Raw genomic sequence first — 15,534 nt, forward strand, 5'->3', positions numbered from 1 at the left:
TCACTGAAAGTTCCAACATGGCACCACATGGCAAAGAACTCTCTGAGGAGCTTAAAGTGCATGTGACACGAAAAAGCATGTATATTTCATAATACATGCGGTATTTTATGCTCCTGAATGAAATGGACCGATTGAATGTGATTGGAAGCGATCGCTATATTTATTTAGTTTTTTTGAATCCCGCGCCATGAAAATGAGTGACTTCAGGCTTGCATTGAGGAGGAGGGCGCTGTGACGTGTACGGTTGAAGGCGTCCTCTTCACTAAACAGCCATACTGTTGTGTATGAGGACTAAGGATTCAGCTGATTTTGCAGATTAATACGTTTATTTTTCGCATCACGCCAGCCAAATGGCTGCAGAAAAATCTTGCTTTATGAGGGAGAGGCGTGTGCGCCTTTTTGGAGTTTCAAAAGGTTCCCATTCACCGTGGATATTGGCCAAAACAAGCCCTACTACTGTGGGACCATTGGACTTACGAGGAAGTTAGTAAACATCTTGTTTTGTATGATGTCAAATACGAATACAGCGATTACAAAGTAAACACGACAAACTTTCTTTAAATAAAGGATGACTTACGTTTGATCATTGATAGGCATATAAAAAGCTCTCCTCATGCACATTAGCTGCACGTTAGCTGCACAACAACTGCAGCCGCCCTCCTCCGGGGAATGAGCTGTAAATTGCTCTCTGCCGGACGGTTTGCCGATCCGCGAAGACAGTCGACAACCCAGTCGTCATGTCAAATAATCCGGGCTAGTTATGTGTGATTTTCCGCTTCGAAGACTTAAAAATATCACTCGGTTCGGGTTAGCATGTCGGCTAGCTGTCACGCCTCTTGGTTTGTTGACATTCTCCGAAGCCGTGGATTTAGGTGTCATAAAATATCGTTCGGGAGGTGCGACAGTAAAGGTGAAGTCGACAGTTTTGACCATTATGGAGTAATTTGGCCATGACGTCCTAAATAAGTGCATTTTTATTATTTCATATTCCATTTAGCACAAGACTGTTATTTGTCATGACCATGCCATTTATTGAGCAATTGGGGAAAATACTTGGATAAAAACAATATACTGTAAAAATATTGGAGTCGAGAGACTGAAACAATGACATTTTGCGGCTCTTTGTCGCGTTTTCCTCGTTCTGAATAATTCCCCCTCAATGGGCTGAATAGTAAAACCGATGAGCCCAGTCACCCGTTGACGTCATCCACCTGTTGGGGACGCTAGAGCCATATAATGGTAGGCGTTGCTAACCAGCAGTTTAAAAGACTAATTTCTCGTCATTTGCGCTTTGCTAAATTGTTGAAACTGAAACTGAGCTGCAGTGGCTAAGATCATCCAGGGTTTCAAAAGAGCAGGGTCCACTCAGAACAGTCCTCGGGTTGGTCGTCCAAAGAAGCTGAGCACGTGCTGAGCGTCACATCCAAATGCTTTCTTTGAAAGGTCGTCGCAGGAGTGCTTTCAGCTTTGCTGCAGAGATTGAAGAGGTGGAGGGAAACATGAACTCCAACATGTATTGTGAAATACCGCAGCAGAGCATGATCCCCTCCCTCCAGAAACTGGGTCGCAGGGCAGTGTTCCAAAATGACAATGACCCCAAACGCACCTCCAAGATGACCTCTGCTTTACTGAAAAGTCTGAGGGTAAAGGTGATGGACTGGCCAAGCATGTCTCCAGACTTGAACCTAATAGAACATCTTTGGGGGATGCTCAAGCAGAAGGTGAAGGTGCGCAAAGTCTCAAACACCCGGCAGCTCCGCAAGGTCGTCATGGAGGAGTGGAAGAGCATTCCAGTGGCAACCTGTGAAGCTCTGGTCAACTCCATGCCCAGGAGAGTAAAGGCAGTTCTGGATAATAGTGGTGGCCACAGAAAATATTGACAGTTGACATGATGTTTGTTAATATTGACAACTTTCACTGAGGCAGTACTCAATTTGGACATTTAGGGATGTAGTTTCTAAGGGGTGTACTCACTTTTGTTCCCAGGGGTTTAGATATTAATGGCTATATTTTGAGTTATTTTGAGGGGAAATAAATTAACTCTTTTATATACAGTTGTGGTCAAAAGTTTACATACACTTTTGAAGAACGTAATGTCATGGCTCTCTTGAGTTTCCAGTTATTTCTACAACTCTGATTTTTCTCTGATAGAGTGATTGGAACAGATACTTCTTTGTCACAAAAAACATTCACGAAGTTTGGTTCTTTTATGACTTTATTATGGGTGAACAGAAAAAAGTGATCAAATCTGCTGGGTCAAAAATATACATACAGCAGCGCTAATATTTGGTAACATGTCCCTTGGCCATTTTCACTTCAATTAGGCGCTTTTGGTAGCCATCCACAAGCTTCTGGTTGAATCTTTGACCACTCCTCTTGACAGAATTGGTGCAGTTCAGTTAAATTTGATGGCTTTCTGACATGGACTTGTTTGTTCAGCATTGTCTACAAGTTCAAGTCAGGACTTTGGGAAGGCCATTCGAAAACCTTAATTCTTGCCTGATTTAACCATTCCATTACCACTTTTGATGTGTGTTTGGGGTCATTGTCCTGTTGGAACACCCAACTGCGCCCAAGACCCAATCTTCGGGCTGATGACGTTAGGTTATCTTGAAGAATTTGAAGGTAATCCTCCTTCTATATTATCCCATTTATTCTCTGTTAAGCACCAGTTCCATTGGCAGCAAAACAGCCCAACAGCATAATACTACCACCACTGTGCTTGACGGTAGGCATGGTGTACTTGGGGTTAAAGGCCTCACCTTTTCTCCTCCAAACATATTGCTGGGCATTGTGGCCAAACAGCTCGATTTTTGTTTCGTCTGACCACAGAACTTTCCTCCAGAAGGTCTTATCTTTGTCCATGTGATGAGCAGCAAACTTCAGTCGAGCCTTAAGGTGCCGCTTTTGGAGCAAGGACTTCCTTCTTGCACGGCAGCCTCTCAGTCCACGGAGATGCAAAACACGCTTGACTGTGGACACTGACACCTGTGTTCCAGCAGCTTCTAATTCTTGGCAGATCTGCTTTTTGGTGATTCTCGATTGAATCTTCACCCTCCTGACCAATTTTCTCTCAGCAGCAGGTGATAGCTTGCGTTTTCTTCCTGATCGTGGCAGTGACAAAACAGTGCCACGCACTTTATACTTACAGTGCCTTGCAAAAGTATTCGGCCCCCTTGAATCTTGCAACCTTTCGCCACATTTCAGGCTTCAAACATAAAGATATGATTTTTTTTTTTTTTTTGTCAAGAATCAACAACAAGTGGGACACAATCGTGAAGTGGAACAACATTTATTGGATAATTTAAACTTTTTTTAAAAATAAAAAACTGAACAGTGGGGCGTGCAATACTATTCGGCCCCTTTACTTTCAGTGCAGCAAACTCACTCCAGAAGTTCAGTGAGGATCTCTGAATGATCCAATGTTGTCCTAAATGACCGATGATGATAAATAGAATCCACCTGTGTGTAATCAAGTCTCCGTATAAATGCACCTGCTCTGTGATAGTCTCAGGGTTCTGTTTAAAGTGCAGAGAGCATTATGAAAACCAAGGAACACACCAGGCAGGTCCGAGATACTGTTGTGGAGAAGTTTAAAGCCGGATTTGGATACAAAAAGATTTCCCAAGCTTTAAACATCTCAAGGAGCACTGTGCAAGCCATCATATTGAAATGGAAGGAGCATCAGACCACTGCAAATCTACCAAGATCCGGCCGTCCTTCCAAACTTTCTTCTCAAACAAGGAGAAAACTGATCAGAGATGCAGCCAAGAGGCCCATGATCACTCTGGATGAACTGCAGAGATCTACAGCTGAGGTGGGAGAGTCTGTCCATAGGACAACAATCAGTCGTACACTGCACAAATCTGGCCTTTATAGAAGAGTGGCAAGAAGAAAGCCATTTGTCAAAGATATCCATAAAAAGTCTCGTTTAAAGTTTGCCACAAGCCACCTGGGAGACACACCAAACATGTGGAAGAAGGTGCTCTGGTCAGATGAAACCAAAATGGAACTTTTTGGCCACAATGCAAAACGATATGTTTGGCGTAAAAGCAACACAGCTCATCACCCTGAACACATCATCCCCACTGTCAAACATGGTGGTGGCAGCATCATGGTTTGGGCCTGCTTTTCTTCAGCAGGGACAGGGAAGATGGTTAAAATTGACAGGAAGATGGATGCAGCCAAATACAGGAACATTCTGGAAGAAAACCTGTTGGTATCTGCACAAGACCTGAGACTGGGACGGAGATTTATCGTCCAACAGGACAATGATCCAAAACATAAAGCCAAATCTACAATGGAATGGTTCAAAAATAAACGTATCCAGGTGTTAGAATGGCCAAGTCAAAGTCCAGACCTGAATCCAATCGAGAATCTGTGGAAAGAGCTGAAGACTGCTGTTCACAAACTCTCCATCCAACCTCACTGAGCTCGAGCTGTTTTGCAAGGAAGAATGGGCAAGAATGTCAGTCTCTCGATGTGCGAAACTGATAGAAACATACCCCCAAGCGACTTGCAGCTGTAATTGGAGCAAAAGGTGGCGCTACAAAGTATTAACGCAAGGGGGCCGAATAATATTGCACGCCCCACTTTTCAGTTTTTTATTTGTTAAAAAAGTTTAAATTATCCAATAAATTTTGTTCCACTTCACGATTGTGTCCCACTTGTTGTTGATTCTTGACAAAAAATTTAAATCTTATATCTTTATGTTTGAAGCCTGAAATGTGGCAAAAAGTTGCAAGGTTCAAGGGGGCCGAATACTTTTGCAAGGCACTGTACAAACAATTGTTTGCACTGTTGCTCTTGGGACCTGCAGCTGCTTTGAAATGGCTCCAAGTGACTTTCCTGACTTGTTCAAGTCAATGATTGTTCAAGTCAATAATCACTCACAAGAAATTGCTAATTCGTGTTGCTGTATGTATATTTTTGACCCAGCAGATTTGTTCACTTTTCCCATAATAAAGTCATAAAAGAACCAAACTTCATGAATGTTTTTTGTGACAAAGAAGTATCTGTTCCAATCACTCTATCGGAGAAAAATCAGAGTTGTAGAAATAACTGGAAACTCAAGAGTGCCATGACATTATGTTCTTCACAAGTGTATGTAAACTTTTGACCACAACTGAAAGCTACACGCAGACTACTTTTCATTGTGTCAAAGTGTCATTTTGTCAGTGTTGTCCCATGAAATGATCATTTTAAATATCTGCAGAAATGCGAGTGGTGTACTCACTTTTGTGATAAACTGTATGTCCCTACCGTCCCTATGCAAACCTACGCCCTTGAGTCAATGTAAAAACGGTTTATTTTTTAAAAGCAAGTCTGGTTTGTGGATGATTTAACCTCACTTGAGTTTTTGTTTTTGTCACATTCTCTCAATGGTTGTAGTTTGGTTCCCAAGTGAAACTTTTCGAAGTTGTTCATCATTAACCCAACCGATGTGTTAAGGGGCCTTGTCACACTCACCCAGAAGTTAATGATTAGGCACTGTGATGCAAACGTCTTGACATACTTTTGTCTCTCGGATCCTTCAGTGATGGCCAGCGTCCAAGCCGGAGCGGAGAGACGGCGAGGCGATGCCGAGGCCCCGGACGGAGGCTGGGGTTGGGTTCTGGTCGGGGCCCTGTTCGTCAGCACCGGCCTGGTGTTCGGACTAATGCGTGGCTTGGGTATCTTTTTTGTGGAGTTTGTGCAGTACTTTGAGGAGAGCGCTCAAGCTATCTCGTGGATCTCCTCCACCGGCCTGGCGGCGCAGCAGTTCTTCAGTGAGTTCCTCGGTTGAGCCGGAGGAGCGGCGTGAAGTTGTCACCGTGTTATGTCGCAGGCCCCCTGGGTGCAGCCTTGTCTAATGCGTATGGCGCACGGCCGGTGGTGATGGCGGGAGGCTTCCTAGCGGGAGTTGGTTTCGTCCTGGCCTCGCGGGCCACTTGTCTGCTTCACCTCTACCTCAGCATGGGACTCATTTCAGGTAGAAGATTGCTAGATAAACACAACCTATGATAGATATACGTGGCTATACAGTCCCTGACAAAAGTCTTGTCGCTTATCAATTTTGTAGAAACAATAGCTAATCACTGTATGTTCTTAAAATACAAAAATATGTTACATAAACTTAAGCAAATTAAGTAGTGGTGCTGTGAGATCCAAATTTAATATTTTGAATGACTTCCATGGTGTTGAAGGACTGCATCCATGCGGTTTAGCAAGGATTTCATACAATTTATTGATGAAGTCATCAGGAACATCAAAGAAAGCAGTCTTGCAACATTCTTGGGTTTCGTCTTCCATGCTTCCTCTTTCATCCTACCCCAGACATGCTCAATGATGTTCATGTCTGGTGACTGGGCTGGCAAGTCCTGGAGGATCTTGATCTTCTTTGCTTTAAGGAACTTTGAGGTAGAGATTGAAGTATGCAATGTAGCACCATCCTGCTGCAGAATCTGTCCCTTTTTATTGTTAGGAATAGAGATGTCCCGATCGATCGGCATGATCGGGTCCGATCAAGTCATTTTCAAAGTATCGGAATCGACAAAAAAATATCGGCCATGCCTTTTTTTAATATACATATATATATATATTTCTACTTAAATCGTTTTTCTAATTGTATTTAACGTTACAGACAAAATATCACGCTCTATCTGTAATGGCCCCGTTTTACCTATATAGAAAGATAAAAGGCAGGGTAAAATGAGTGAATTTTGGCAGCCTTTAGAGCCTTTTTGTAATTGGCTAAAACCTTACAATCCCTCTCCCTACGATTAGAAATATCATGGGAAGCAATGTGGGAAAGCAAGGTAGAAATTGATCTTTATCTTAACACCTTATGTTATTTGCCAACGCAGAGAAGATATACTGTATCAATTGGTAGCACTACGCACAGTCATGGTTCCACTTCCCATCATGAATTTGGGCATGACTACAGTATCATTTACTGAAAGCTCAACAAATACACTAGATGGCAATATTTAGTCACAATATACAAAGTCACTAGTCTTTCTATCCGTGGATCCCTCTCACAGAAAGAATGTTAATAATGTAAATGCCATCTTGAGGATTTATCGTCATAATAAACAAATACATTACTTATGTACTGTTTGTTGAATGTATATATTCGTCCGAGTTTTATTCATTTTTTTCTTAATGCATTGCCAAAATGTATATGATCGGGAAAAATTATCGGGAATGATTGGAATTGAATCGGGAGCAAAAAAAAGCAATCGGATCGGGAAATATCGGGATCGGCAGATACCTAAACTAAGACGATCGGGATCGGATCGGGAGCAAAAAAAACATGATCGGAACAACCCTAGTTAGGAATGTAAGAGGATGCTAAGATTTGTTGATATTTCACCCTGCAGATCTCTCAGGGTGCAGAAAACTAAAAAAACGTGTGGCATTTGCCAAGGGCCACAGCCTGTCAAAAGGATGGACGCTGGAAAAGTGGCAAAAGGTGGATTTTTCAGATGAATCTTCCATTGAATTACACCACAGTCGCCGCAAATATTGCAGGAGACCTACTGGAACCCGCATGGATCTGAAATTCACCCAGAAAACGGTGAAGTTTGGTGGTGGCAAAATCATGGTCTGGGGTTACATCCAGTATGGGGGTGTGCGAGAGATCTGCAGGGTGGAAGGCAACATAAATAGTCTGAAATATCAACAAATCTTTGCTGCCTCTTACATTCCTCACCATAAAAAGGGACAAATTCTGCAGCAGGATGGTGCTCCATCGCATACTTCAATCTCTACCTCAAAGTTCCTCAAGGCAAAGAAGATCAAGATCCTCCAGGACTAACCAGCCCAGTCACCAGAAATGAACAGGATGAAAGAGGAAGCATGGAAGACGAAACCCAAAAATGATGATGAACTCTGGGAGGCATGCAAGACTGCTTTCTTTGATGTTCCTGATGACTCCATTAATAAATTGTATGAATCCTTGCCGAAGCCTATGGAAGTCATACAAAATATTAAATTTGGCTCTGACAGCACCACTACTTAATTCGCTGATGTTATGTAACATATTTTTGTATTTGAAGTACATTCGTTTTGGTTTAATTTTCACACTACTTTCTAGAGGCGTGCAAAATTTCCGATTCTTAGATTATTTGCGATTCGGCCGTGGAAGATTCGAGAACGATTCACAAACATCCAAATTCCGATTATTGAATTATACCAGGTAAAGCGGAAATAAAACGCAGTCAGCGCGGTCTTTGGGACGCAATGAGGAACGGACCGAGAGTAAATATCATGTGCAGCTAATGCCGCTAGGTAAAAAAAAAAAAAAAACAATAATACCGCTACAAACAGCGTCCAGTTGCTAGTTGCTACAAACATACGGCAACATATGGCTATGGTAGATATCACATATATCTAGACTAGATGTAAAATGACAGATGTTCCCGCGCTGGTAAACAGGCGCCATCTTAAAGCAGTAGACTTCTCTAGAAGGCTCTGTTGAAGAGAACCTAATTACTTTTTATCTAAAATACCCCTAAATCGGCAAAATCTTGACTTGAATTTAACTTTAAATGATGAAACAGTTTTAAAACTTTCACATGTTGAAAGTAGACATGAGGGAAATTACGGAATAACGGGCGCAATTTTAACAACTTTAACGGTTGATTCACAACATTAGTTGAATGTAGTTGAAAGCTGCTGATACGGAATGGGGACTTGAGTATTTTATTTACTTTTTTAACCAGTAACTTAATACTAAAATAGTAGTTTGGTTTATTTAGCCTGAAAGGATTTTTGTACAATTTTGGAACAAATATACAAAACATAAAAAAAAAAAAAAAATGGGGGGAGGGGGGCATCATTAATCGATTTATAATTGAATCGGAGTCTCTGAATCGTAATCGAATCGTTAGGTGCCCAAAGATTCCCACCTCTACTACTTTCTGTAGTCAACCAAACGTTTGTCTTGCCAAAATTTGACCTTTATGTCTTCATTAAATGATCAATCTTTTTCCAGTGAAACAAATAATATTTTTGTACATTCAACAACATTTGGGAGGGTCTTAGCTTTCATATGAGCCATTTCTGAAACCAGTCATTAAAAGTCAGGTTATTAGGGCCCAAGCACTAAGCGTGCGAAGGCCCTATTGTTTTGCAAAGGATTTTTTTTTTTTTTTTTAATTATTTTTTTTTTTCAGGAAAAATGAAAATGGCCAATTTGGAGGCCTGAACATGCACGAAAAGTCACCAAAATTTGCACCTACGTGCGGAAAATTGTAAATTTCGATAATTTTGCAACGTTGCAAAAAAATGTAACAAAATGGCTCAGTGGCGCCCCCTTGAAATTTTAAAATTCGCCTATAACATTAGGGTATGTCAGCATAGAGCAATGAAATTTGGGGAGTCTATACCTTGTCGAAAACCGCTCCAAAAAAGCATAGGCACCCATATTCCAAACCCAACAGGAAATCGGTTATTTTGGATCGAATATGAAATTTTTATCGATGTACAGGGTGCACATTTGAGACCTTATCGCCGAGGGAGTTAGTTTGATCATCTTCAAAATTGGTGAGACTGTTCATGAGACATATGAGATCTTAAGTTTTGAAAATGGTGCGTTTTCATTCACGGGTCTGACCTGGGCGTGGTGCCAAAGTCAGCCATTTTTTCGGCAAAATGACAAATTCAGTAAATGACTTATAGTTCCTTGACACAACGATCAATCTTTTTCATTTCTAGCATGTATATGAGATATCCCAGCCTGAACACGACTGCATTGAAATATTACCCATTAGGCCTGGCGCCCCCTAGTGGGAACAGGAAATGCCCTTTTTTACGGGACACACTCCTCCTCTAAAGGGAAAAAAATCTATTGACCTCAAACGTGTTTCAGGGGAGCCTCAAGACATGTGTTCAGGTGCCTGATGAAAAATATTGAGGTTTCGTTGAAGCGGAGAGGTCCAAACTGGAAGTGAAAATGACCGTCAACAATTTGTCTCGCCAAAAACTTTGAACAGTCATAACTCGGCAGATATACAACATATCTGCGCCAAACTTTCCGTGCTTGTTGAGAGTCATACCCTGAAGGGCCTTGTAGGGGTCATTTGCATCAACCCTACAGCGCCAACTAGTGGCAATAGAAAGTCACTCGTTTTTCCAATACATGTCCAGTTCTTTTCAGGTTGGTCATTGTAGTTTCAAGACCTATTAAAATACTTATTTACGGCCCATGTCCATGTGTCTCTGTCTGTTGCCGTGACAACCCTTTGTTCGCCATTTAAAGGAAATATTTTTTTTCAGAGACTCAGGCAGCTTATAGAGCCACAATATTTGGCACACTTGGTCGAATTGGCCCAGTTAGAAGATTAATTTTGGTTTTGAAAAAGGGCTTGGCTGCACAGCTCAGTAGTGGCTCCTTTTTTGTGGTACTCTCCAATAGGGGTTTTTATCTCTTGGGTGTGGTAATGTAAATAGGCGACTTTCGAGCATGTTAGGTTCTAATGAGATGATGAGAGAGGAGGATCTGCCACCACCCTGACCTGCACACAGTCCGAGTTGCGTGACGTCCGAGTTGCGCTAGATTGCGAGGGCCCGTTCAGTCCTGCTTGCAGGCCTAGTTAGCAATTGTTTCTACAAAATGGATCAGCAACAAGACTTGTCAGGGACTGTATGTGATGTCCATGGCGTGTTCATGTTCCTTGTGTGTCCTCCAGGATTAGGTTGGGGACTGGTCTTCACGCCCATGGTAGCCACGGTTATGGCAAGCTTCACCCGGCGGCGCACCTTCGCCTTGGGGCTGGCGTTCTCCGGGATCGGCGTGGCTTCCTTTACGTTCAACCCCCTCTTTCAGTTCTTAGTGGAGACCTACGCCTGGCGCGGGGCCCTGCTTATCCTGGGCAGCCTCAGCCTCAACATCGTACCGTGCGGGGCACTCATTCGGTCACGGCGTCGACCTAAGGTCCAGGCAAAGGTGGGCCCGGAATTTACAGTCCCTGACAAAAGTCTTGTCGCTAATCCATTTTGTAGAAGCAATTGCTAATAACCTGACTTTTAATTATTCAATTGGTTTCAGAAATGGCTCATATGAAAGCTAAGACCCTCCCAAATTATGTTGAATGTACAAAAATATATTTGTTTCACTGAAAAAAGATTTATCATTTAACGAAGACATAAAGGTCAATGTATGACTTCCATGGGCTCGAAGGACTCCATCCATGCGGTTCGGCAAGGATTCATACAATTTATTGATAAAGTCATCAGGAACATCAAAGAAAGCAGTCTTGCATGCCTCCCAGAGTTCATCGACATTCTTGGGTTTCGTCTTCCATGCTTCCTCTTTCATCCTGTTCATTTCTGGTGACTGGGCTGTCCAGTCCTGGATGATCTTGATCTTCTTTGTCTTGAGGAATTTTGAGGTAGAGATTGGAGTATGCGATGGAGAACCATCCTGCTGCAGAATTTGTCCCTTTTTATGGTTAGGAATGTAAGACGCAGCTAAGATTTGTTGATATTTCAGACTATTTATGTTGCCTTCCACCCTGCAGATCTTTCGCACACCCCCATACTGGATGTAACCCCAGACCATGATTTTGCCACCACCTAACTTCACTGTTTTCTGAGTGAATCTCAGATCCATGCGGGCTCCGGTAGGTCTCCTGCAATATTTGCGGCGACTGTGGTGTTATTCAATGGAAGATTCATCTGAAAAATCCACCCTTTGCCACAAAACAGTGACAAAATCATGGTTCATCATCATTGGGAGGGTCTTAGCTTTCATGTGAGCCATTTCTGAAACCAATTGAATAATTAAAAGTCAGGTTATTAGCAATTGTTTCTACAAAATGGAGAAGCGACAAGACTTTTGTCAGGGGCTGTATGTGAATATCTGTGGATTGGCGCTATTGTTTGTCGTCTTTTCAGGTGGAGGCAGAGAGCGGGCGGTCATGCGGCGGCGCGATTCAGCGGGTGGCCTCCTACTTGGAGCTGTCGCTGCTTTGCGAGCGGCCTTATCTCACCTATACATTGGCCATCACGCTACTCAACGTGGGCTATTTTGTGCCATATGTCCACCTGGTGGCCCACAGCCGGCACGTCGGCTTCTCCGAGTACCAGGCCGCCTTTGTCACCTCCGCCGCCGGAGTCACTGACATCTTAGGCCGCCTGGTTTCAGGCTGGTTTTCGGACCTAGGACACTTTAGGCTCATCCACCTGCTAAGCGCTTGGACGACGCTCGCCGGGCTGTTCATTGCTCTGCTGCCAGTCAGTACCCTGTGGGGCTCCTACGCCGGCCTGGTGGCCGTAAGTCTCCTCTATGGGTTCTGCTCTGGGGCGCTGACCTCCCTGGCATTCACGGTGGTGCCAACGGTGACCGGCCCCGAGCGCGTGATGGGGGCGCTCGGACTGCTGCAGCTTATCGAGAGCTGGGCAGGATTGCTGGGAACGCCCCTGTCAGGTACAGGCTGTTGCTTACATCAGAATGGCAAACTAAAAATGTCAGCTTGACTTATCATGACCCACAGCAAACTTGTCAAACATTGATTACAGCTAGAGTTAGGCAAATAAGTATTTAGTCAACCACTAATTGTGGAAGTTCTCCCACTTGAAAATATTAAAGAGGCCCGTAATTGTCAACATGGGTAAACCTCAACCATGAGAGACAGAATGTGGAAAAAAACCCAGAAAATCACATTGCTTGATTTTTAAAGAATTTATTTGCAAATCATGGTGGAAAATAAGTATTTGGTCAATACCAAAAGTTCATCTCAATACTTTGTTGTTTACCCTTTGTTGGGAATAACGTTTTCTGTAACTCTTCACAAGCTTTTCACACACTGTTGCTGGTATTTTGGCCCATTCCTCCATGCAGATTTCCTCTAGAGCAGCGATGTTTTTGGGACTTTCAACTCCCTCCACAGATTTTCTATGGGGTTGAGATCTGGAGACTGGCTAGGCCACTCCAGAACCTTGAAATGCTTCTTACCTTTGTTGCCCTGGCTGTGAGTTTGGGATCATTGTCATGCTGAAAGACCCAGCCGCGTCTCATCTTTGATGCCCTTGGTGATTGACGGAGATCTTCACTCAAAATCTCTCGATACATGGCCCCATTCATTCTTTCCTTTACACAGATCAGTCGTCTTGGTCCCTTTGCTGAAAAGCAGCCCCAAAGCATGATGTTTCCACCCCCATGCTTCACAGTGGGTATGGTGTTCTTCGGATGCAATTCAGTATTCTTTTTCCTCCAAACACGAGAACCTGTGTTTCTACTAGTGCTGCAACGATTAATCGATTAACTCGAGTATTCGATTAGAAAAAAAGATTCGAATTAAATTTTGCTGCTTCGAGTATTCGTTTAATGAAAGTGGCGTTGTCATGGTTTGTTTTTGAAAGTGTTTGCATTTAGTTTTATTGATTTGGGTGGATACACTGCCCTCTAGTCTTCTTCATTTTACATGGCCAAATCCAGCTGCTCCCTGTTAAGACCAACATAAGCTAGGTTTTCGTTTGAGCTAATGTTTTTAAATGCATTCATAATTTAGCCAATTTTTGTGGGAATATGTGTCGGAACTATTTGTTGAGAGCATTGTTAAAGAAAAAAAAAAAGTATTTTATAGCATTTAAGCTAGTGGACTTTTACTATGTAAGTTAGCCAATTGTTCTTTTGTTGTACATACGTAGATCCTTATTTATTTATTTTTTAATACCGTTTGAGGCCCAGCTCAGGTATTTTATTTTTTTTCATGTTTATCCCATTACTCAATTATTCGAACTAACTAGTTCATTCTAGGGCTGTCAAACGATTAAATTTTTTAATCGAGTTAATCACAGCTTAAAAATTAATTAATCGTAATTAATCGCAATTCAAACCATCTATAAAATATGCCATATTTTTCTGTAAATTATTGTTGGAATGGATAAGACAAGACGGATATATACATTCAACATACTGTACATAAGTACTGTGGCATTAACATTAACATTCTGTTAAAGCGATCCATGGATAGAAAGACTTGTAGTTCTTAAAAGATAAATGTGAGTACAAGTTATAGATATTTTGTATTAAAACCCCTCTTAATGTTTTCGTTTTAATAAAATTTGTAAAATTTTCAATCAAAAAATAAACTAGTAGCTCGCCATTGTTGATGTCAATAATTAAACAATGCTCATGGTGCTTAAACCCATAAAATTAGTCGCACCAAAGCGCCAGAAGAGGGAGACAAAAAACACAAGTAACAAGTGGCCATGACACTGCTGTCTTTTTAATGTTTGAACGGGGCATGTGCGTTGATTGCGTCAAATATTTTAACGTGATTAATTTAAAAAATTAATTACTGCCCGTTAACGCGATAATTTTGACAGCCCTAGTTCATTGATTAATCGATTACTGAAATAATCGATAGCTGCAGCCCTAGTGTGTTAACAAGCGTAATGAAAATTTTAGGTAAGAAATACGATTTTTTAAAAATAAGATTTAGAGGTTTTTGAGTGAAAACAGTAAAAAAATATATAACGCCATTTTTTTTTTTCCAAGTCACTTCTTTCACACTTTCAACAATGTACATAAAAAATAAAGACATTGATTGACTGACAATGGTTCAATATTAGATGAAATGTCTTGTTTTCTCGTGGATATTTATAATTGCTCCTTACCTAAAAAAAATATTTTATCCGATTACTCGATAGAATTTTCAGTCGAATACTTGATTACTAAAATATTCGATAACTGCAGCCCTAGTTTCTACCAAAAAGTTCTATTTTGGTTTCATCTGACCATAACACATTCTCCCAGTCCTCTTCTGGATCATCCAAGTGCTCTCTAGCGAACCGCAGGCGGGCCTAGACTAGGGGTGCACGATATCCATTTTTTGGAACCGATATCGATAACTTCCTGCTCTTCAAGGCCGATACAGATACGATAACATATATATATATATATATATATTTTTAATGTATATCAATCAGTCAATATCATTGACGATGCCTCCCCTGAACAATGCGCACTGATTTAAAACAAACAGGAACCCAACAGGTATTGTGCTTTGTCAGCAGATAAAACATTTGGTGCAACAGGAGAGGAGACTTTTGTCGTCTTGGTCTATGAAACAACTTTCTTAACCCGGCAATTACAGAACAGCAAGCTTATAAATAACCAAAAGGCCTCTCAATAACTTTTAAACGTAACTCTGTAAAATACAAACATTTGCTAATTGCCTAGTAAGGTTTATAACTCAGTGAAGGAAAAATACCGCCTCTAGAACAGTAACAAGCCTTTACATACTGGCAAAACAGGAGTGGAAACAAATGGACATCCAAATCCCAATCCAACACCAAAAATATTATTAATCGGCCCGATAACATATATTGTAATTGGATTTATTCGGATGACGTCATAATTCCTATTATCGGACCGATAATTATCGTGCACCTCTAGCCTAGACATGTACTGAAAATAGACATGTACTTTTTCAGCAGGGGGACACGTCTGGCAGTGCAGGATTTGAGTCCCTGGCGGTGCATCGTGTTACTGATAGTAGCCTTTGTTACTGTGGTCCCAGCTCTCTGTAGGTCATTCACTAG

At 41.7% G+C, this 15,534-nt stretch overlaps 1 protein-coding gene across 4 annotated transcripts in view; it reads left to right on the plus strand.

Annotated features, from left to right (window-relative positions):
• LOC130928729 (monocarboxylate transporter 13-like) overlaps window positions 1-15,534 on the plus strand; it is a 31,608-nt gene that overhangs the window by 14,865 nt on the left and 1,209 nt on the right. For all 4 annotated transcript variants that reach the window (XM_057855460.1, XM_057855459.1, XM_057855458.1 and 1 more), the window contains 4 exons: window positions 5,538-5,768; window positions 5,828-5,971; window positions 10,674-10,930; window positions 11,881-12,412. In XM_057855460.1, the coding sequence (XP_057711443.1) occupies window positions 5,540-5,768; window positions 5,828-5,971; window positions 10,674-10,930; window positions 11,881-12,412 (1,162 nt within the window). In that variant the 5' untranslated portion in view covers window positions 5,538-5,539. The remainder of the gene's footprint in view (window positions 1-5,537; window positions 5,769-5,827; window positions 5,972-10,673; window positions 10,931-11,880; window positions 12,413-15,534) is intronic.

The sequence above is a fragment of the Corythoichthys intestinalis genome, chromosome 13, assembly GCF_030265065.1.
Source record: "Corythoichthys intestinalis isolate RoL2023-P3 chromosome 13, ASM3026506v1, whole genome shotgun sequence".
NCBI lineage: Eukaryota > Metazoa > Chordata > Actinopteri > Syngnathiformes > Syngnathidae > Corythoichthys > Corythoichthys intestinalis.